General features: G+C 47.5%; 1 protein-coding gene across 2 annotated transcripts in view; it reads right to left on the reverse strand.

Moving 5' to 3' along the window:
- Window positions 1-2,857: 2,857 nt before the first annotated feature.
- The window catches only part of TRIP4 (thyroid hormone receptor interactor 4), a 1,139,078-nt gene continuing 1,117,663 nt past the window's right edge, over window positions 2,858-24,272 (reverse strand). For both annotated transcript variants that reach the window (XM_069624679.1, XM_069624680.1), the window contains one exon: window positions 2,858-3,283. In XM_069624679.1, coding sequence (XP_069480780.1) covers window positions 3,231-3,283 — 53 coding nt within the window. In that variant the 3' untranslated portion in view covers window positions 2,858-3,230. The remainder of the gene's footprint in view (window positions 3,284-24,272) is intronic.

Below are 24,272 nucleotides of genomic sequence, written 5' to 3' on the forward strand. Positions count from 1 at the left end.
AGCACGGCGAACTCCCACGCGGCAAAGATGTGGGGCATCAGCGCCAGCAGCGACCAGCCAGCGACATCTTGTGCACAAAATGACCAAGAGCAGGCAACAATTGATAACAACCGGAAGAACTTTTGCTGTGTGTATGCAACAACGGGGGCAACCAGAGACCTCTATTTGCCCTCTATTACCAGTTTAAGCAGCAGATGAACCAGCAATTACATGCTCCAACAAATGCTGAAAGGTGATCACCCATACCCCCGGCAGTCGACAGCTGTAAGAGCACCGGCAAGCCGTGGGGCCACGTCACAAGCAGCACCCACCAGGATGGTGATTCCTGACTTCCCCAGCAAATGAGGCATTGGCTGTTCTTGCCAGGAGTCAACCTAGTCAAGGCTTGCAGCAGTTCACAGATATTGCAGATGGAAATTACCAGCACAAATCTCTGCAGTGCCACAAAAGCATTCAGTGCTTGGCTAATGCACCTGATTTGGGGAATGCATGCACAGTGTTCTGTAGGCAGTGGTCTATGCCTCCTCCCAGTGGCCGCTGGGTGGTTATGTCCTCAGGGAGAAGCATGGAAGTATGGATTCTGCCCGATGGCGATTGTCTCTATGGCCCAAGGAGCCCTTCCCCTTTGGCAGGCAGTCTGGGAGCAGTCCATCCTTCCAGACTCTTCCGTAGCCCAGACCTGGTTACACAGTCATCTTTTCCCCACGTTTATGGTATAGTTGTACCTGGGTATTTGCTGTTGCGTGTTGTGGATACTGCCCACAACTATGGGACGGCTCCTGCTTCACCGTCGCTGTCGGCTCCAGTCTGCCGCTCTCCAGTCTTCTCACTTCATCACCGGTCTTTCTTCCTCACTGCGGCCTGTCTCTGCCCGTATGTGGACCATTCTTTGTACTGCGGTTGCTCCTCCTTCCTCCTTTGCCTTAAATGCTGCTCGCCTGTATTTCTTTACCAGCATCAGCCCTCCGACGCTGCAGCGCCGTCGTCCCTCGCTCAAAATCCGCCTTTCTGCAGATTCCTCCTTGCTACGTTTCCTCGTTGTGGGAAGTACCTGGGTTGCACCTCCGCTCTCACATGTGCTCCCGTCCGTGTCCCAAGCGTGTCCCAGTCGGGGCACAGGAGTGTTACAGGGAAAGCAGCAGAACGATCATGAAAGGTCTGGTAAGATGTGGGACACTCCCACAATTACATACCAGTGGTAAGACTGGAGGATGGCATAAAATGTACAATATGTTCCAAATTGAGCTTTTTTGTGCAGCAGTAAGGTCTGCCAGTACGGCGGCCCAACGACCGCAAAAAGCTTTGGGGAGCTAGGTGGCCTCCCGCAATGTGCATGCACATGGTAAACCTAGACAATGGTGAAGTTACTTATTTATATCATTTATACATAATTTGAGATGACAAGGCCCAAGGTACGGTGAACAGAGCATACTCATTGGTAGGGTGGTCATGGTTTTTGGGATTGCACTCCTTTAAGACAAACCAATATGCTGGAATTGTGGTTTAGGTGAAGGTGAAGGGCAGTTTGCAGCTGCAACAAGGAGAAGTTAGAATACCAATACTTATTTACTAAGGCAGCTGGGCGAAATCATGGCCCGCAGGGTGGTTGGGTGCATCTAGAACAAGGGTAAGCGGTGGGGTCTTACACAAGGTCGATTTACAAGGTAAAACTGGATATGGAAAACTCTGTGATAGGTGGGAATTGTGGTTTGGGTGAAGGTTGTTTACTGGCTAGAGCAAGGAAATGTTTATTGAAGCATGGGCGCATTGGGGGTAGCAGGCGGGCTACCTTCAAAGCGTGGCAGAGTTAGGGGCAGTCCTAGCCGGGGAGGGCGCCGCTTCTTGAACCGTGGGTGGTTTCCCAATGGCCGGTACTCGAGCCAAAGTCAGATGACGGGCATTGGATCCCTATGGACACTGGAGACTCCTCACCTTCATGTGCAGTGGCCCGAGGGAGAAGCACTCTGTGCACCAATCTGGCGCAAATGTCCGGTGCCCTGCGACATGCATGGAAGCGGCAAGGGGACACCGGAACAGTCAGAAGTTGCCCCACTTTTTGGGGGCTAGGTGTTTTTTTGTGGTATAGATGGTAATGAACCATGGTGCTTTCGGGCTGGGGGTGCCCCCTTTGTTTTGTATGCTCCAATAAACTGTGATCTGTGTTTCCAAAAAAATGTAAAATGTTGTCCGACTACTATTCACTGACTGCTCAGGTTTTGGTTCGCAGGGTATGTCATCCTCACACGACAAGGGGAGGAGGGGCGCCAATGGGGGCTGGTACCGCTATGCAGTCCCTGTTCTGCCAGCAGCGTTTGATATCTGCGCACTGCGCTGCTGCTGAAGAAGGGGACTCGTTGTTGGCTTTACTTCGAGATGAGAGGGATGGTTGTGTTTTAGTACACCTTGCTGTGTGTATGGGTGAATGCACAGAGACGAGCAGCATTCCTTGGCTGGGTGTCACTGCGTACAAAGAATGCATGCACTGTGTGCCAACTGCAGCCTTGTCGTGCGTTTGTATACATGTATAATAACACACATTATAGATAGATATTATTTACACACACACACACACTAGACAGGCGGTTTGGACCATAAAGTGTGCTAGACAAGGTCATATTTTCATTTACTCACTTTCAAAAACCTAGTCATGCACCAAGGCAGCAACAGCATGTGCCCTAAATGCAGGGCCCAGTCCACCAAGTGGTTGCAGTACTGCCACCCCCAGAGATCTGCATTTATGTACACAGCACACCTTGAGGCATTTGCAGCACACATTATAAATACATGCCAATTCAACCTTTTAGATAATCTTTTTCAAATGTCCAGAAAATGCATTACAGATTTGTAGGTAAACAGCTTAAAATGAGAAAGAGGATGGCGTTTATTTCAGTTTCAATGTTGTACTTTATATCGTGTCTGCAGCCAAACGTGTTTGTGCAGTACTCAAGGGTGAAGAGATTATTTTGGCAGGAAGCGCCTGTCAAGGATGCTGCGGAGCGGCTGACGGGACCGCCGGCGGGGGTTGCTATTCAGAAGCCTTAAGGCCTGCCAGGTGGAAGGCAACATCCTCCTTCATCGCGCCATTTTGGAGCAGGCATGACTGCCGCGTGTCCGTGAACGCGTGGAAAACATCCCTTTACATCCGACTCTGAGCAGCGCTGTTGAAACCGTCGCCCCGTCTCTTCGCAACACGTTGGCGTTTAATCCCATTCGCGGCATACGCGCGATTTCTACGTCCTCAGTCCTTTCTTTGCCCCTTGGTGAAGCTTGGAGTCCAGTTTCCCTGTTGACAAAAAAGAAGCAACAGCAGATTAGCGGGTGCGATTTAAAGGTGTTATTTCCCGCCTTAGTTGCATACATGCTGTCAGCTAGCTGCTTTCACGCTTTTGTCGTAGGTGCCGACTGGTGCGTGACCGTGCGTCGTGAGCATAGTGACCTCCTAATCGTGAATTAGCAGCACTTCCCTATCCATGGGGAGGGCCGTCATATTGTCAGGGGGCACTGTGAGAAAGTCTGCGGTCTGAACACTCAAAGCTAAGCTTCAAACAAAAAAGAAAAAGGTGAGAAAATAAGAGCTACTGGACAGACTAACAAAAAAAAGAGCAAAAGAGAGGAGAATGAGTCGACAAGAAATAGAAAAGGCCGTGCGAGACCAGATGCAGGACATTAGAAATAACTAGCATGAGATAAAAGCTGAGAAAGGAAAGTGGGAAGCAAGTAATTTATGAGCTGCATGGGCCATAGAGGGGAACACACAAAGCAAGCCTGCACTCAGACTTTAGGGGGGAGGGGCGCAAGCATGGTGCAGTGGTTCCCAGAATCAGAAACATGCCATGGTGGGAGGGGCCACTGGCCAATGGTGTAGCTGGAAAAAGATTCGAGAAAGCCAGTGTTCAACTACTGATCTGTGCGGAGTCGCAGTGCATATTCCACCATTCAACCCAGCCATCAAATGTCAGAATAAAGGATACCACACTTGATGACATAACCTTGAGTGGCCTGAAATGCCTGCATTGGATTCTTACATTCAAGAGAACACGGGGGAGGAAGAATACTACAACAGCAAGCAAGGCAACCCCTGCAGCCCCCTTAGGACTGGGTGCTCTGTTCAAGCCTCTCACTTCACTAACTTACAAAATCATTAACCACCCGCGATCCAACTCGGATATACAAGTATTGGATTTTCTATCAGTGCAAAAAATATTTCTAGCCAAACAGCGGACCACGGGCCATGCTTCATCTGGTTAGAGCTGCATTTATAGGGGTTTAAAAACGTGTTATTTGCATTTTGCATTAACAAACTGCAATGCCCTCACTCCACCCACCACCGCCTCCCTTTCCCCTGCTGCGCATGGCTTACTTCATAAAAGCTGTAAATTAGACCATACTACTATTGCGAACTGTTACATCTCAATTGCATTTATAGGTTTAATTACAAACGGGGAAAGGCATCACAGGTGCACTAGAAGAGGCAAGGTGTTGCAGGTTAAGGGAGCTGTGACTGTTCCTTCTACTCGAGGTCACAAATGAAGTGTCCTGGCAAGGAGAAAAGGTTGCAGGGGGGTTCACTTACAAACTGAGGTGCTAGTGCTGGCAGGGATAAGGATGCTGCAGGCCGATAGATTTTTTAAAAACATGTTTTATTTTGTTTTTAGTGTTTACGCACCTTTACAAAAAACAATGATTAAGAATAAACAGAATTTTTAGAGTAAAACATGTGTTTGTTATACACAAGAATATTTAAAATACAAGAATATACGTACAATAAGAAACATTAAAGCATAATACAACATAATATCTTTACATGAACAATAATAAATGATTTAACACATATTTCCCTAAATTCTTAGTGAAGTCGTCATTTCTCAATACCATGTAGCATCTACCACCCTAAAACATAAAAGAAACAACAATAAGGTTTCCTTTAAGGTTTCACATCCTTACGTCAGACTATTTATATCTATTTCGTTCTGCCATTACGCAGTAAGAGCTGATTCGATGATTCGTAGAAGTCGAACTGTTGCCAATATTAAGCGTTGCTTGTTCCCCTCATGCACCTGGCCCAAAAGATGTGTTTGCATTTTGGAAATCTTTCAGTGTGTGTAGTCTGTTTGATTCAAAATATGGGCAAAAGAGGAAAAGATGTTTTAAGGTTTCCACTGCCTCTACATTACCACAAAACCGCCATAAGCCACAAGATAATTTTGTATTTAAGGACCAATGTCTTGTTCGTGATTCAGAATGAAACAAATCGAGGCGAAATCTCATAATTTACGAGAATCAGGAGAGGGGCATAGATCTAAGTATTGCAAACGAGGAGTTTGCCTATGCCTAAAGAGGCCAGTCATTTAAGAAGAATCTCTTCTTTGCAAGGCCAATCTTCCATTGCCGTTCTTCCAGAGAGATGGGAATCTGTTTCAACAATATATGAAAAAGTTCAATCGAGATTGTTTTAGATGTAATTAACATACTGGAGAAGTCCTCCTGTAAGGAATTCGGAGGTGGAAATAGCATTACCTCCACGTCCACTCTTCCTCGTCACAGTACTTACTTCATGAGGCACCCGCCTCCGACACAGGACCTTCTTCTATTTCTTTAAATCCCTATAACTCCTCCCCCACATCCATGTCACTCAGTTTAAATTTTTCCTGCCTCCGGCAGGTTGGACTTTTTCTTCCCGGTGCGGGGCACTGGGGAGCACCGATTGCTGGCCCCCTGGGGGGGGCTGTGTGGCGGGGCCCTCGGCTCCCTCAGGTGCGGCACTGCTCCTGGGCCCCCTGCGGGGCTTGGGGTCACAGTTGAGCTGGATTGCCTCGCTCGGTTCTTTGCTGGGCTCCGGACCGCAGCGTGAGCATTGTGTCCCGGGTCCTGCACGGCCCGGGGGAAGGTAAGGAGAGGGGAGGACTGGGCTTGATGTTTTTCCCCTCTCCTCCTGTTTTGGCCATCTTGATTCGACTTGGCAGTATGGGCTAGCCTTCCCTTTTGTTGTGAGGCCTCTCTGCTTCTTGTCGTGGGGTGACAGTGGCAGAGAGTCTTTGGGAGTGCGGGGGCTCTGTTCTGTCGCAGGCATGTCACATACCACCCGCTCCTCAGACACACACAGCACAGGATGCACCGGATGTTAGCTGCATTATCTGGGGGAAGGTAAGGATAGGGGAGGACTGTGCTTGATATTTTTCCCCTCTCCTGCTGGTGTGGCCATCTTGACTCCTTCAACATGCCGTTTTCCTCGTGCTTTGTGTGCACATCTTTATTGGAAATGATGGCAAGCACTTGGCAGTATGGGCTAAGCCTTCCCTTTTGTTGTGAGGCCTCTCTGCTTCTTGTCGTGGGGTGACTGTGACAGAGTATTTGAAAGTGTGGGGGCTCTGTTCTGTCGCAGGCATGCCACATACCACCCGCTCCTCAGAGACACACGGCCCAGGATGCACCGGATGTCAGCTGCATTCTCTGGGGGAAGGTAAGGAGAGGGGAGGACTGTGCTTGATGTTTTCCCCTCTCTTGCTGGTATGGCCATCTTGACTCCTTTGAAAGGCCGTTACCTCGTGCTCTGTGTACACATATTTATTGGAAATGATGGCAAGCACTTGGCAGTATGGGCTAGCCTTCCTTTTTTGCTGTGAGGACTCTCTGCTTCTTGTCGTGGGGTGACTGTGACAGAGTATTTGAAAGTGCGGGGCTCTGTTCTGTCACAGACATGTCACATACCACCAGCTCCTCAGACACACACAGCCCAGTATGCACCGGATGTTGGCTGCATTCCTTGCGTGCTGCCTGTGAATACGGCGCAGATTTTGGACACATCTGCAAGCGGCCGGAAGGGTACCGGCCTGGCATAGTCTACACTTCGGGTTCGAGTCTCAGCGGTGCTGACTCGGTCCTTCATCCTTCCTAGACCGATGCATTGGAACGATTTAGAGCATGGGGCTACCAGCTACTGGATACAGGGCTCAAGCCACCTCTCAGTCATGTGGTGTGTTAGTGGTGTGTTTGGGTCTGTGCTAGCTATGGACGCAGACTCCTTGTCCTGTCCTCTTCCTCTAAACTGCGCAAGGGAAAGTCAAAGGAGTTGATTTGCTTTTCCCTTGTCCGGCATGGGATTATGGAAAATGATCATGGAAGTAACGGCCATGCAGGGGGTTCCCAGTGTCTCTTCTTTTAGGCCCTAGGTCCTCCGGTGCTGACGTGTTGCTTTCACGCCTCCTCTCAGACTTGTGGGAAGTGATAGGGCACATGGTGGCACATGTCTGTGCTTAGAGGGGTTCTCAGAGCCCCTGGTGCCGGTGGAGGGGGATGTCACTTCAGTGGGTTTTTCCAGTATAGGCATACCTCAGGTAGGGGGTTGCCTTTGATGTCGGCTATCCGGGATGGATTGCTTTGCCCCGCTTTGTGACAGTACTCTGCCCTTTTGACGCCAGCCTGGTGGCTCCTCTGTCGGCTGAGGGGGCCATAGTCTGCTGGACTTCTGGGCTGTCCAGTATCTTCCTTTTGATAGGTCAAATCTTTTTGTGGGCTGACAAGCATGCTGTTATATTGTGGCGCAGGCCTGTTTCAACGTCCTGTGATTTCCCTCTGGTGCAAGTGCAGTGACTGGCGGTTTTCCCTGGCTCCTCGTCTCTATCTTCTCGGAGGTGTATGGGACCGGTGGGGTTCGGCTTCCTGGGTAATGGGATCCTTCTGGAGGGGGTATCAGTTGCCGTTCCTGTCTCCTCCTGTCCAGGTTTTGCATGGTTAGGACTTTGGTACCCAGCTCACGGTCCAAGTGGTTGGCCATGGGATCCGTTCTCTCCGAACGGCTGTTGTGGGTTACCGTCTTGCCCGTTCCTCTCCCTGTTCAGGGTCAAGTTTTCTACTTGCGGGTGTTCCTGGTCCCAATGCCTTCTAGGATGTGTCACCTGCTTATGGGTCTCAAGACCCTGCACTGCTTGTCCGGACGTCTGGGGAGAGCGTACTCTGGATGTTGTGCAGGGGGGGCGCTTGCTGGCTGTTCTGGGCTGGGTTCTCAGAAGGCAGTATGTCTCGACTCACCTGTTGCTGAAGTTACGGGGCATGTGGCGTCTTGCATGTTTTCCAGTTCCTTGAGCCTGTCTTCGGTTACGTCTCCTGGTGTCTTATACTCTCTCCCGACATCTCGGCTTTCGTAGTTTTGTTTTCAGTGTCCCCAGCGCTGCGAGTGTCCCTGCTATGGTGGCGGGGGGTTTCAGGTCTACAGGCTGAGGTGTGCTTGGTCCTTCCTCCTGTGACCTCTCCTACTACCAACACCAGCAGAAAGGGTATACATTGGGGGTCCTCTCAGCTCAAGGGTTGTGAGATCTGGGGAGAGCCGGTGATCATCCAATTGGCAAGAGTTGTGCCATTGTGCAAGCTCTGGTGTACTTCGAGGAGTTGCTGGACGGTCGGCGGTTTTTGGTCCGATCGGACAATACGACGGCCTTGGCATATGTGAACTGCAAAAGGGGTTCCGGCTGTTCCTTGAATGCTCTGGCAGCGCTGATAGGCACCTGGGAGGAATCTCATCTGGTGTATCTGCTGGCCTCACGGATCAGAAGGGTGGACAATGTTCAAGCGGATCTTCTCAGACGCCGGTTTTCACTCCTCTGCAGAACTGGTCCTGTTGGCCCAGGTCTTTGCGGTGACCTGTGTCAGATTAGGGTCTTTGGTTCTAGACCTGTTTGCATCCCCGGCCTCAGCAGAAGTTCCCCTCTTCTGCTCTCGGTTTCAGGTTGAGGGGATTGGGGGATGGACGCCCTCTCTGTACAGTGGCCTTGGGGTTTTCCTTTATGCCTTTCCGCCTATTCCCCTTCTGCCCCGGGTGGTTTGGCGCATCTGAGTGTCCAGGGTGACTGTGTTGTTGTTAGCTCTGTTCTGGTGCCGCCGGAGTTGGCTCCCCTCTCTGTTGGAGCTTCGTTCCTAGGAACCTTGGCTGGTTCCGAGGTGGCCGTGTCCCCTTCAAGGGGATCTGCGGTTAGAATTCCACCGGATGCAATGGGCGGTGTGGCTATTGCTCAGTCTAGGTTGATATCTCAGGGGTTCTCAGATCCTGTAGTTGAGTCCAAATGGATGCTCTTAGACCCTCCACTCTGAAGGTGTTAGGCAGACATTGGGGCCATTTCCGAGACTGGTATGGGCAGTCTGGGATCCCTCCCCTGCGTTCTGGCCTCTGCTATCCTTCGGTTCCTCCAGGAAGGGTTTTGACAGGGGCCTGGCAGTTTTTCCAGGCTTCGCTCTCAGCGGGCCTCCATGAAATTCCTTTTGGGGGACTCTGACGGTCACTTGGATGGGGAGGTGTTGGTGGGGAAGTTGATCCAGGGTTTTTCTTCTTCCCTTCCTTGTGCTGATAAAGGGCTTTCCTTTTGGGATCTCCCTCTTGTATTACGGTTCCTTCATGGGCCTCCTTTTGAGCCCATTTCCGAGATTGATATCAAACATCTTACACTGAAATCTGCTTTTCTTATTGCCCTCACTTCTGCCCGTAGGCTTGGGGAGATTGGGGCTCTCTTATGTCACGCTCCTTTCCGGAGGGTGCTGCCAGACTCGGTGGTGCCGGGGTGTGGTCCGAAGTTTCTCCCTTCAGTTGTCTCTCGGGTTTCACACCTCTCAGGGTCTGGTTCTCCCTGACTTCTTTCATGATCCAAGAACGCCTGAGGAGGTGGCTCAGCTTAACATTGATGTCCGGCGGGACGCGTTGGAGTATTTGGCTTGGTTTGCCTTTTCCACCAATCTGATAGTCTTCTGATTGCTTGTGGTCTGGCTGGGGCTGGGCATAACGCATCTGTGGTTTCCATTTTCCGGTGGTTCTGGGTTGTGATCTCTAGGGCCTATGTGGCTTCTGGCCTGCCTGTGCCTGCGCACAATCAGGGGCGGTCTACCAGGGGTTTCGCGGCTTCCTGGCCCGATGTAAGGAGGGTTTTTCTCTGCAAGAGATTTGTATGGCTGCCGCCTTGGCTGGTCTAGGCATTTTCATCAACCGCTATGGGTTGAGTTTCTCCCACTCGGGGGTTGGTTCCTTCGTGGTTGGAGTTTTTGTCTGTGGGGATGTGAATTAAGAGTTATTGTGGGTGTGTTTTGCTGCACTGTTTTTGGCTCTGTCTCATTGGGACCTTTTCCCCGTTGATGCTTTGGTATACCTCATGAAGTAAGTACTGGGACGAGGAAGAGTGGACGTGGAGGTAATGCTCTGATTACTTACCGGTAATCTTCATTACTCCTAGTCCTACTCTTCCTCGTCACAGTACTGACGACCCTCCTCACCCTCCCTGCGGGGAAGGTCCCATGCTCCGGCTTGGTAATATGAAACTGAGTGACATGGATGTGGGGGAGGAGTTATAGGGATTTAAAGAAATAGAAGAAGGTCCTGTGTCGGAGGCGGGTGCCTCATGAAGTAAGTACTGTGACGAGGAAGAGTAGGACTAGGAGTAATGGAGATTACCGGTAAGTAATCAGAGCATTTTCGTATACGTGTTTACCATTCTCCAGTTAAAACGAGATGAAAGAGTGAAGCGCTAGGTCATGTCTCAATTATGCATTAGGGAGAACATTTGGCAGGCTGAGAGTTAACTTCCAGATCTTCCCTTGAAGCTTGTTCAGAAACGAGTCTAAGTCTGTGAGGCAAAGGTCCAACCCATAAAGAATGACCGCCTTCACTTTCTTGGCCTAGAACTCTAATACAGAGTTTCATAATTGCTGTAGGTCGACTAGACGGAGGTGAAGGGTGAGAGCAGGGCAGGGTCTATTTAGCCTTGGCATGTAGCCGATCTGCCTTTCCTGTGTGTCCTCGGTGTAGGAGTTGAACGTAATCCGTAGTGGGCGAGCTTAAGGCTCAGGTTTGAGGTGCAATGGACATGCATTAGAAGAGTAATGATAATGATGTGTTATCCATATAGCACCTTATCCAAAGCGCTTTACAGAGCACATATTTAAATACAATATCACCCAACCGAAATTTGTGCTCATTTATCGTCCTCGGAAGGATGAAAGGCTGAGTTGGCCTTTGCCGGGATTCGAACCTGCGACCTGCAGATCAGGCTCAGATTGCAGCAGCGAACGCTCAACCCGCTGAGCTATCTTACCAGCTATGGAGTAAAGGTGTAATGCTAATCGCTAGTGTTCCTTATTTTTATCCGTCAAGCGTTGAGGAATCTATTGAGGCTGCAAGAAGAGGGCACACCACACGCCGATTGAAAATTAAAGTGAGCAGAGAGGTTTGCACAACTCAGAAGCAGACTCTAAGGGGGGCGGAGGAGGTCAATGTTCAAGGAAAGGGGCTACTGTGCCATATGCGTTGTCTTACGGAAGTACAGATTGTTAGGGAACCTTCCCTGTGGGACAGTGCTAAATGAAGCCTTATAGACCTAGGTAGGGGTCATTATCGCGGGATAATCTTCACTGTGGGTCATTCTCCCAAGTGATGACCCCTCTCGAGGTCTATAAAGCTATTAGCACATAGTGGTACCAGCAAATCAAGGTTTGGAGTTTTTGTGGTAAGTAAAAAAAAAAATGCTAGCTTAAAATGAGAAAGTAATTCGACAAACTCATTAACTTAAATATAGTTTAATTGGGATTTATTTAAATAACAAGGTTGTCTTCATAAGTTCAGCATTTCAAATGCAATAATGGTAAAACTGGAGCGGGTTTAACATGAGCCTACATTAGGGGCCGTTTAAAATTAAACAGTTTCTCTATAAGAAAGTGAAGGCATTTTCCTGTTTTAGCCGTATCTTTGGAAAGTTAAGTAAGACCTTGCAGTGAAAAAGCAGGTCCTCCTTGAGAAGAAGTGTCTTGTTGAAACACCTCTTGCTTGGCAATTGCTTTATGTCTGCTTTTGAACTTAGAATGTTCACAATGAAATCAATACCAGTAGTTATTGACTGCACTCTGAACATTCGGATTGGCAGAGGAGGTCAATAATGCTGCCCATTTGTTAATAGTAATAGGCGCCCTGTTTAGTAGAACGTTATTATAATCGGTGCACAATTTACACGGGTACGCGTGTTGTCTGTGCCTTTTACTTATGCATGTGTGTGGACGGTTCAACGACACCTTTCCATCGGGCTTGTACTGTTATGAAGATGGGAGTTTATAAGAACTTAATTTTCTGCTGCGTGAGATCATCAACTTTTCTAACAAAAACAGATCAGGCTGCTTCCCGTAGAGGCTAATCAATGAATCCGACGCTAAAAAAGTATGACCTGCGGCATATATTTAGACCTGTCTTGCCACGATCTGCATCTCTGCTTAACATGCACCCATTTTTTGACACTCTATCTGCATTTTCTTTTCACACTGCCTCCCTTTTGGCCTCTGTCTTCCCCTCTACATTTAAGATGTTTAAACCCATCCCCTAAAGCTTTACCACCGTTTTGTTTTCCTTGCTGGATTTCATCCTCACTTGGTCTCTCCAGGCCTGCAGCCCTACTAGTGATTCAAAGTGGACTTCTCTGACCACTACGAAAGGCCCAGCTATTCTCAGGCAATGTAGACTCCCAGGCTACAGGGCCATTAACTGAGCATGCGCCGCTAGACCAATCCTACTCCCTGCATATATATATATATATGGGGTGCATATCCCTCAGCAGAGGTAAATGATATGCGAAGATTCCATAGTTCCATGGAAGTTAGGTTGCTCGCATACGTATAGCCCATAAGTGGCCTCCTAATGCACTCTTGCATCACACCAGGTTTGGAGCAAAGGAAGACATTGTTGAAGGGAGGATTACACAGCAGCGGCTGGCATCAGGCATCTTCTACGTGGCTGGCAGTGTGACTCAAGCTCATCATGCCTGTGCACTCACAACTAAATCAGGGAGCCTGCAAGCCAACATTAGGCAGTCGCTTTGTAAAAGATCGGCTGGGGGTAGAGTCAGGGACAACCCAATTCTTTCAATGTATTTTTATTTATTTATTAGGTTTTTGTATTGCGCCTATACACAATGTGTTTCAAGGCGCAACAAGACAAGGGGTGGGGGAGAGGGATAACAAAACAAAAACTGTCCTACTAGGCCTCGTGGCATTTGAATCGTGCATGTGCAGGGGGGAGGGGAGTGCCGGAGGGTTAAGCGAGTGCCAGGGGAGACCTGGTGGAGAGAGCCCAGGGAGAAGAGAGTGCAGGGGTAGTGTCCACGTGCTAGGTGCGAGTAAACAGGGCTGGAAGGGCTCAGGGAGTGCGGGCTCAGCCAGGCTAGAGAAGGGGGAGGGTGCCCAGAAGGGTAAGTGCTGGTTGGGAAAGGGCGTGAGGGGGGGGTCAGAGGAGACCAAGTTCATATAGACTGGTCTGGGATGGCCTGGTGCCCCATAAGAATCTGAAGGAACCAGGCAGCCAGTCAAGAAGCAGAGGGGGAACATTAGCAGGGGAGGGGGAGAGGGAAGGAGAAAGAGAAAAGGAGGGTCTTGAGAAGCTTCCGGAACATAAAGAGATCTGGCTCAAGTCAGAGGGGCAGGGAGGCCATTCCAGAGGGAGGCTCCTGCGGAGGAGAGAGATCTACCGCCCCACTTTCTGCTTGGTGAAGCGTCTGATCTGCAGAGAGCTGGAGCTAGAAGAGCAAAGGGCTTCAGTAGGGAGGTATTTTGGGAGAGTGAGTTGCATTTAGGGGGGACCCAGGTCCCAGAAAGCATTGTGGATGATGCAGAGGGTTTTGAACTTGATCCTTGCAGCAACCAGGAAGCAGTGGAGAGATTTTAGGACGGAGAGATGTGGTCCCTGGGCTTGAGGCCAAGGATAAGTCTTGCAGTGCTATTTTGGATTAATTGAAGGGGGTGAAGCGAGGAGTTAGGTAGGTTGGGGAAGAGGCTGTTGTAGTAGTCCAGCCTGGTGAGGACCAGCACTCTGGAGAAATAATATCTGGGGGGAAGGTGAGGAAAGGGAGCTGAAAGTGCGCATTCTTGGCAAGGTCTGTGATGTTGGGAGAGAGGGGGGAGAGGGGAGTCAACGATGACAACAATGTTTTTTGCCTCATAAGAGGGTGAGGGCCCATGGAGGGCAGCAAGAGTGTAGGAGGGAAGGAAGGCGCTGGAGTCCCAATGAGAAGGATCTCAGTCTTACTGGCATTAACATAGAGATCGTTAGTAGTGAACCATGCCCGAATAGCAGACAGTCAGGAACGAGAGAGGCAGAGGAGGGAAGCTTGAAGGAGAGTTGCGTTTCGTCCGCATAACACTGGAAGTTAGGAGAGAAGGCAGAGATCAAATGGGCAAGGTGGGCAAAGTACACGTTGACAAGACAAAGCCAGAGAATAGAACCCTGAGGGACACCACAGGTGGAGTGTGAGATGGAGGAGAGAAAAGGGCCCAGTTGAACCTGGGAAGGTCGTTCAGAGAAGAAGGAAGTCAGCCAGTCCAGAATCAGGTCTGTGATGCCAAGGATATCATGAAGCCGATTTATCATGGTGGCATGAATAACTGTACCAAAGGTAGAGGAAAGATCAAGAAGGATAAGAACAGAAGGAGAGTTGGAATCGAGATTAGAGAGCAAGTCTTCACGAGTGTTCAGGAGTGCAGTTTCCGTGCCTTTTTCAGCTCTGAAGCCAGACAACCAACAGATTCAGTGTGGAGGATAAGCTGGAAGATGGCCAGCTTTTCCAAGAGTTTGACCAGGAAGGGGCTAATGAAGATAGGGTGGTAGTTAGCCGGAGAGGAAGGGTCGACAGAAGGCTTTTTGTGGAGAGGGTGCACAAGGGAGTGCTTGAGATGCAACGGGAAGGATCGAGTGGCAAATGAGTGATCGCAAAAATCAGGCAAAGCTGAAGCAAGGGAGACAATGTTGTCCTTGATAGTTCCGGAGGAGCAGGGGAGCACCTGTTTGGATGAGACTTTCATAGAGCAGACTTGTCTAGAAACCTCATCAGGTGATATGGGAGAGAAAGAGGAGAGTATGAGGGAAGGGGGTGGGGAGAGCAGGTGAGGGAGAAAAATGTGGTGTAGAGTAGAGATCGGACAGGATGTCCTGAGTTTTAGTAATGAAGTGAGAGGCCAGACAAGTGCAGATGGCCAGGGAAGGCAGAGGAGAAATGGAGACTACAGTAGGAATGGCAAGTTCCTTGCAGATTTTGAAAAGTGCAGCAGTGTTAGTGGCCCCAGAGATGTGTGCTTGGATAAAGGCCCTCTTCTTCGAGCAGATGGAAATTATTGCCTTTGGAGCATGCGGCAGGCTAGTTTGTCAGATGATGTACTCGAAGCCTTCCACTTCTGCTCAGCTGCTCTGCACTTGCGTTTCAGAGAGGCCAGGCCAAAGTCATACCAGGAGTTGCGCTTGGAGGCTGGTTTCAAGCGGATCCTCAGGCCAGGGGCAAGGATGAAGGTGAGTAAGGGATGTGTCAGAGTCAGTGGCATAAGAAGGAAGGAGTGAAGGTGGCAGCAAAAGCAGCAACTGACACTCGCCTCATAGGTCGAATGACGGAAAAAGAGACTGGCAGTGCAGGTGAGGTTTAGCGGGGGATCTCTCACCTGGACCCAGGTGGTCCAGGTGAGCCCTGGACCATGTCAGTGCCCTTTAGCTAGACATTAATGATGACCCTAGAGGACAGGAAGGATGCCAAGAGTACTTCCCAATGGGTGCCACCATTAATGGGAGAGGCAGGTGAGAGGACAGGAGAGAGGAGTAATGAGAGGGTTGGAGATGGGGATGTTTGCAGCGATGAGAGCATCCAAGGTGCGTCCGGATGAGTGCATCGGACCGGAGGGAATAATGGAGAGGGAAAATGTCAGAGGTTGCAGAAGTGTCCAGAGGCACCATCAGGGGAGTCGAGGTGAATATTGAAGTCTCTGCAGAGAAGCTTAGAGGTGGAGGCCAGGAGAGAAAAAGTGAGGTCCGCCTACTCAGAGAGGAAGAGGGAGGCCCTGTAGATGGTGGCCAGAGTCAGGAGAGAGGACAGGAGAGACACGCAGCATGCAGACGAGGCATTCGAAAGAGGAGTAGGGCTGAGTGGACATGATCGGGATAGGGATCCACTCAGGGAAGATCAGGGCCACTCCCGGGCCGGTTACGCCTGGGCTTAGAGAGGATCTTGTAACCCTCAGGGACGATTGTCAAAACTCACGACAGAGCTAGCAGAGAACCACGTCTCGGTGAGAGCGGGGACGTCTAGATGAAGGTATTCAAGGAGGTGGCAAAAGTCAGGAGTGTTTGACAGCAGAGCGAGAGTTGAGAGTAGCTAAGTGGAGCAGGTTGTCACTTTTGAAGGTCTTCTGAGGAGGGGAACAGGAGTGTGGTACACCTGTCGGGGGTGCCAGAGGGATCAGGGAGGTGGCAGGAGAAGAGAGGAAGTTGATGAGAAATGGAAGATGCCCTTCAAGAAGGAGGAGGTTTGGGCTGAGAGCCCTGGACCATGACAGTGCCCTTTAGCTAGACATTAATGATGGCCCTAGAGGACAGGAAGGATGCCAAGAGTACTTCCCAACAGGTGCCACCATTAATGGGAGAGGCAGGGAAAGGGAGAGCACTGAGACCATATGGGAAATCCAAAGGTCCGGTGAGGGAACGATAAAGAGGATGTCAGTGAAAGTCTGTCTGGAAGAAGCGTTGACATAGGCCTGGATTGGAGACCTAGAGAGCCTTCTTGAATTTTTTATTTCCAGAATTCGAGAGTGGGATAGGATAGGTGATAGAATAGCAGTTAGAGAAGATTGGGGAGATAGAGAGCACCATGGAGGGAGAGCGCAGAGAGAAGGAAGGGTGGAGAGAGGGAGAGCTGCAGTGCACAACACCGAACTACACCACACAGCAAAGCAACAATCTAGAATCAAGTGTCCAGGAAAGGGAAAAACACCTAGGTTACATCATACAATACAAAAGAAAGACCCCTAGAAGAGAGTTATCGGATAGAGGGAAAATCCTAGATAGAGGGGTAGCGGGAAAAGCCTAATTTTGAAACACAACAGTACAAGTAAAAAACACACAAGGGAAAAGAAAGTCACAAGGACTAACACATTTCACCTAGTGCCAGATATGGATAAACTGCGACATTCAGCAGACTGCACACTTAGCTAATAGGAGTAATAGGAGAGGAGGAACAGTTAAATAGGGAACAGTAATGACTGTGCCCCCTGCCCAAACCTTTCTCGCCTTTTCAGTCACTGCTGGTTGAAGGCTGAGCTGCATGCTCCCATGACGAACACCAAGACAACCTGGAGCTGCTACTGTGGGAGCTGCCCTTAGCCAGAGGGGCTGTTCCATGCAGTGGGGCTGCCCTGAGTGCAAAAGTTAAAAAGGGCCTAGTGTCCAATCAGGGATGGGGGAGGGAGCATGAGGAGGGACAAGGGGGAAGGGAAGTCTACCAATGGAGCCACGAGGTGGCAAGGTGGAAATACAACTTTCAACTAATTAAAGCGGCAGATGGAAAAAAAACAATATTGCCAGGAAACACGAGCAGAACGCTCAGCCCCTTTTTGTGCGCTCAGGCCAACAGCAGAAGTGTAGGGAGGGTGGGTCAAAATATCCACATGTCTATGAGTTTTACTTTGAAATGGGTGTGATCTGGTGACTTTGAACTATCATCAGAAATAAATGAAGTGGAGATAAGTGGACTCCTTCCACCCAACAGGTTACAACAGTACATGTAATTGTGCACAGCCCAGTCTTAAAAAAAAAGTCCTGAGGCTGGGCACGAGCAAGCAGAGTGTGGTAGATCAGACATAGGAGGCGGACTAGACGACATGGTGGTTCACAATACTTTTATTAAACAACTCAAAGGAAAGCCTAGTCTTATCCTTACTGTCTAAGATGAACACCCTACTCTACAAAACAAAAAAACGGCGCTTGTCAGGACAGCTCAAAACAATCCTCTGTCCAGACCCTATCTAACCTATTGCCACACTATCTATAATAGAAAGAAAGAAGATGATAACAAAGACCAAGGCTTGGCTTAGTTTCAGGGTTTCTCCCCCTTTTTGAGTTTTGGGATGGCTGGTTTTCTGACCCCCACCCACAAGTGATGTCCAAAGTCTTCCCCAGCTCCTCGCTGAGTAAAATAGACAAAAGAAGCGTTCTTGTAGAAAAGTTCAGTTATTTAACAACTGGTCTCTTCAACAATATATCTCAAAGACCTTGTTGGTTTGCAATGCTTAACCCAGCCATATCCTAGGTTTCCTATGGGCTCTGCTCAGGTGTTGGCCCTCTTTCTGTACCTAGCAGCTGCCTTCCTCTTGACACAAGGGAGATTATATGCTGGGGAAAAGTGATGACACTGCAGGATTCATCACATCTCCTTCGTTGAAGCAGTGGCTGTAGGGTGCAGGGTCTTGGCTCCCCATCCACAACGTATTCAGTGTGGTTTGTCTCCCTGCACTGGGGGGGGGCCTCCTCAGTGTTTGGTGGCTCGTTGCGCCAGGGCAAGTTGCACTTCCCACCGGCTTCTTCTCTCTTCTTCCGGGATTGGTCTCCTGGAACTGCAAAGAGAATCCCATTGTTTCTGCAACTGGAGAGAAGGTGGAAGCGAGCAGAGGACAATCAACAAGCCATCTAGCTTAAAGAGGCCCTGTTGCCTTTTAACCACTTCACAATCCTTGTAGCCCATAAACATGGTAGTTATACAAGGAGAGGGAGGTGGGATACCATCATGACTTGGTCATTCCTTGTTCACGGAGGGGTCACCTCCAGTGGGATCGCATTTGCCTTGAACCCTAGGGAGGTTCTTGCGTAGCGGGCCACCTCCCTAGTTTGAAATGGTATGCCCCTCCCCTTGGGGAGAAGAGTGGATTCTTCACAAGAGAGACAAATTCAGCGCTGCTTGAAACCTGCAGCATCCCACGCTCACAGCAGAAGGCGAGGTAACACTAAGAAAACATGTTTCAAGCATGTGGGTTTCCCCCACTAAGACCATCGGAAATCTGCACACGTAACAAAAGTAAAGCAAGCAAGGAAAATCCCAGTAATAACAATCCTAGTGAAATAGCAAAAAGTCGTAACTTTAAGTTTTGAAAGTAGTTCTATGGGATTGGAGATTTGGTAGTGGAAATGGTATTAACCTGAAGCAACAAAATGGAGGGGGGTTGTAACACCTGATAAAGTGTGTTTTTCCCCCTGCTTTTTTATCATGTTTATGCAGTTTTTACATTTTATTTAGCTCAATTGTGGTTCTTTTGTGTGTAGCTATAAGGTTTGATCTTTCAAACCAAATAATAATAATAAAAGAAATAGCAGTATTGAACAGTTCAGTGCATGGCTTCACTGCTTCTCCACTCACAAAAAATGATCTGCTAACATGCCTAGCAACACTTAAAAAGCACACAAGGTGTAAAATTGCAGAATGAATCGAGACCTTCATCAAAGCAGTCGATGCAGCAACGGGGAGATTCAACACGAGTTGGCGACAACAGGATCAAGATTAAGTGATTATGAGAAAGCCATAAAGGAGTTCCAGGAAGATATGGAGAGGGCCAATACGAAAATGTCAGACCATCAAATGGCATAGGATATAGCAATGAGTGGAAATAAAGACCTGGAAAATACAACACATGTAAAAATCTACGATTGAAAGGGGCGGTGGAAAGAACAAAAAGGAGATAATATCGGGACATGGGTGCAAGAACCTTTGGATGTTGACCCGGACCCACATGCATCTGGAATCATTCTGGATACAGTAAATTGAGTGGTACTGTTATGACAGGACAAAGAAGCTGCACAGACAGATGTTGACTTTGAGTTCCACACATTTTATTGTACAAGAAAAAATCCTGATGGGTCACAAACAAACAAGATCTCCTTTCAGGGACAGATCCTATATAGGTACCAAGATTTGGAGCAAGTCAGGAAAATGATGGGCTTTAGGTTTGTTATGGAAATGTTGAAGGCAGGGATTATTGGGTACTGATGGACCTTTCCTTCCGGATAAGCCTTTTTTTTGGCAAAATACAACTCAAGGGATTCATGAGAACAAAGGAGGGTGTTCGGGTGCAACTACCTTGGGTATGGAATCACCCGAAGAAGAACCTGAGGTACAACACATTCCCAAGTAGGATAGAAATTAACCACACAGGTGGCAGACAGTAAGATCTATGCCACCCTCAAAGGTTCCTGGATGGCATTCCTACTTAAAACCTGCAAGCCTCTTATGCCTTTGTCACATCCCCTAACAGGACCAGTGCAGTTGTAGGGGCCTAGAGCATCTACTTGTACATTTCCCAGATTTTAAAAACCTAGGGTTATAGAGGGGAAGGGTTGTAAGGGTTTATTGTGGTTTCAATGCCATTAACATTCTGTGGCAGCACACAGATTCTCTAACAATATGCAGTTTCCTACTACCAATACAGATTTAAGGTTTTACATATAATTTAAGGGACCAAACTCTCATTTCAGGAGGATTTGCTAGTTAATTGGCCTCATGGATAAAAGGGTTGATGCGACCAAAGGGTCCCACCTATTCAAAACAGGCATCTGAAGAATCTCCTCAAAAAATTTCATGGTTCAATCTTTTTATGCCTACAAGGGATTGGAAATCTTTTGGTGAAAGATGTTCTGCTTGTTGTAGACAGTCACATAAATGAAAGGGAAGGGTGATACTTTGTACTTAATGGAGTCAATGCTGAATCGCTGTCGAAAGCCACTGCACACTGCCCAACATCTTACTTCAGAGATTGCTTACCTACACAACAAGCAGCAGCCACAGGACTACAGTACTCTCAGGGGATTTAAATATGGCAATGGAAAAATGTGTAGATAGATCTGTTGTAGATGGGTGGAGATACAACCAAGATTCCAAGCAAATCCTATGGTTGTTCTTTAACTGGTGTCTCCGAGATGAATGGGGAAGAGCTAGGTTAGATTGTTTTTGAACACCTCCATGGGAGCTGTACTTGCATAGATTACAAACCGGCGGACGATAGAGTCAGATTGGAGAGTTGGAGCCTTTAACAAGGCTATACTGGACCATGCGCCTGTCAGCTGTGATCTAAGGAGAGGAATAGGGGAGAAGAGGCCAAAATCATAAACGGTCCCAGTGGTTACTCCTATTTCCAATTATCTTTAAGGTATTAGGCTAATGCCTACCTTACTTTTTTTTACATCGATAGCCTCAAAGACAGTAATGAGAGCGTAAGGTGGAATACATTTAAAGCCTTCATAAGATGACACCTTATCAAAAGAGTGAAAGTCTCAAGACTAATCAGTGCACGAGAAGGGGAATCCATTGCAGACAAAGTAGCAACGGAAGACTAAGGGATCTATCAAGGAGTACAAGTCATTGTATTTTGCGAGAAAATACCTTAATGCCCTACAATTAAATACATGCCCTACAATTAAATAAGATGGAATATATTAAACAACAAGCTAAGCAAAGATACCATGAATTATGGAACAAACTAAATTGGTTACTTACTTTTGAAATGAAGGCTAGGATTAAAGCTAATCAAATTTCCCAATTAAGGTACAAGTCTGCAACACTGGTCCATAGATGGAACACAAAGCTTAAAATTCAGAGCGATTTCTTTGCCTCACAGTGTATGAAAAAAGACTGGGGAAGAGAAACTTAAAAGTCCTATTTTGAGAAATCACAACTGTCCAATATATCTTATGCTGAACAGCAGCAACTTGGACCACAATCTCCAAGGAGATATAAAGTATGGCAATTCAAGATTTGAAACTTAATAAAGCACCAGGCCCAACAGTTATTTTCTCATGTTTTATTAGAAGCAACAAAAACAACGTCCACCACTGCCATTGTTTAACTATCAAAACTGGAGAGGTGTTGCATTCTCCATGTGAAAGGCTGTAATCGATGCACTTCCAAAACGAGAGAAGGACCCTTCACTCTGCGCCTCCTATAAACCTCTAACTCCTCTGAAGACCGTTACAAAACTGTATGCAAAGATTCTGGTGGCCAGACCGAAGGCCCTCTTACCATCTCTAATGGCCCTAAAATAGCAGATGCAACCGATATAACTCAGAGATGTGGTAAACGCACGACAAACGTCTCACGACGTTGAGAATTCGTTTGATCGAGTCGAGTGGTCCTTTCTCACAGGGGTGATAACAAATGCAGCGTTAAATGAAAGCTTTCAGATAACAATTATGGCCTTAAATAGGAATACCAATGCCAGTGTATGGGCAAATTACACCTCAAGACATTTTCGCTACCAAGGAGCACCAACTACGGATCTCGGCTGTCTCCTCTAAAATGTCTTTTAGTTGTTGAGAAAACTACAGTGATAAAGGAATTACTGCTATAGGAAATGCATGGATTACATACAAGGTGTCCATCTTCACCAAAAACATTCTCCTCACAGTCACACCCAAATATCTCTATTCTGGAGCGTATAGCTCTCCGAAAGTGGCTGCATTCAAACTTAATTTTGAGAAGTCAAAATAGCTCAACCTCCCCTTTGTTCTCTTCCCCAATTGGAAGCCTTTATATTGGTATCTCATATAATGGTGTCTCAATGCATTTAAAATATGGAGGTTAACCCAACCGAAAAATTCTAAAGGGTCTTTAACGCTGAAAACCACTCACCATTATTTTCAATTAGTTTAGGGAAGATGCACACTTCTGGACACTCCAGTTTTTCTCCAGGCCTCCCACACGGTTATCTCATCAAGCCGTGTAGCCTGGCCCTCAGACGATATATTCTATACCTTCGATTTAATATCCTCCCAGTCTTTGAATAATGTGGAGCATGGAAGGGAATCCCCTCGGAAGCCAGGCTCTGCCGAATTTGCAGTAAAGATATGGAAATTGCAAGGCATATTTTGACAAATTGTCCTAGCCTAATTGAACAATACCTAAAGGAATATGGGAAATGGGTAAGCCCACCAGATAGTATTGGCTCTGATCAGTTCTGTGCCACTATTCATTCAGCCGAATCTATGGTGATCACTGCAGCATAATTTCATATCTGAAAATGGGCCCTCAAACATTTCATTATGGCGATTAAGGCATAACTACGATGGAAATATAGATCTTGTTATATGCACATGATCCATCTAAACAGGCATAGTTTGGGGCTTGAAAAAGGTAAGGAAATCTCAATACTGTGAGACTATTATTTCTACAGATTTTAATGTATTAAGTAATGGACATTTTATCAGTAATGTATTATGTCTATTTGATTAGTTGTTTTGTATTACGTGACAGTGCAAAAGGCTTACTGTGGTTTAGAAAAATGATGTAAATGTAAAAGAATGTACTTCCAAAGCGACTATGTCCTTTTCAAACTCTACCAATCTCTTGAAAGGCCCTCCTTGGCGTTCAACGAGACATTGTAAGGTGTATCTATAAAAGGTCTCACCCTAGGCTCTCCAAAAGAGTGTTCTCCCATGCACTTACAGATGTCTATGCTGCCCATATCCTTATGAAATACTTTCAGGCATCTTGGCTGCAGATCATATGCGAAGGCATCAATCAAATGTCAGCAAAACTATGGAAAATAGAAGATGAGCTCACTGGATATGCATTATGAAATGTTTTGGCGCTGCCGGAAAGACCGAGCTCTAGCAGTATATGAATTACCCACAATTCGCACCACTATGTGAATCTTGGATAGGCTTGCAGACAGAGGGCATCTCACCCCTTTCCTGAGCCCAGTATCCCCAATCCATGGTAATTCCAAGATCATTCTGGTTTACAACGGATGGCATTTTGACAACTGTTAATGTGTTACATAGGTATATATTTGTTTTTGACAAGTGAAATGAAAACATGGAGACCTTTGGGCTGAAATGGATGGAGAGACATTGTTATTCCCAACTGTGTCACTTGTTGCAATTTACCATGGGACAACCCACCCTACGCCACTTGAGCATTAACTACAGATCACCCTACAAAATTATCAATATTTGGCCCGTATGAAAGCATGGCATGCTGATCATGAAGTAGAGCTATTTGCTGAATCTTACTTGCAATTTGGGCAATGGCTAATACATTCTCTGTATACGACACATGGAGCAATATTTAAGATGCTGTACAGGTGGTTTGTGCCCCATATGTGTTGAATCATTTCACATGAGGAGAGTCAGGCCTAGGTTGGATGGGGTTTGGAGAGGTAGGAACATTCCTAGAGAGCTTTTGGATGCAGATTGTTGGAGGCTCGCAAAATCTGTGGCCAAGTTATACCTGTTTACTGAGCCTGCCAATTAACAGGATATTTCCTTTTTCTTAAAAAAAAGAGAAAAACTTTATTTAACCATGGCAGGTACAGTGCTCAACACAGAAAACAATACAGGATCATAGTGCATCATGTGAGGTATAACAAAAGTAATGAGGTTGGTTATATCAACACTGTCCAGTTTTCATGGCCCTATTCCTGGACCCGGGTGGCTAGGTAGGATCGGAATTCCGCCCACGTGTCCT

This window comes from Ambystoma mexicanum, chromosome 11 (genome assembly GCF_040938575.1).
Source record: "Ambystoma mexicanum isolate Mex_15411 chromosome 11, UKY_AmexF1_1, whole genome shotgun sequence".
NCBI classification, from domain to species: Eukaryota; Metazoa; Chordata; class Amphibia; order Caudata; family Ambystomatidae; genus Ambystoma; species Ambystoma mexicanum.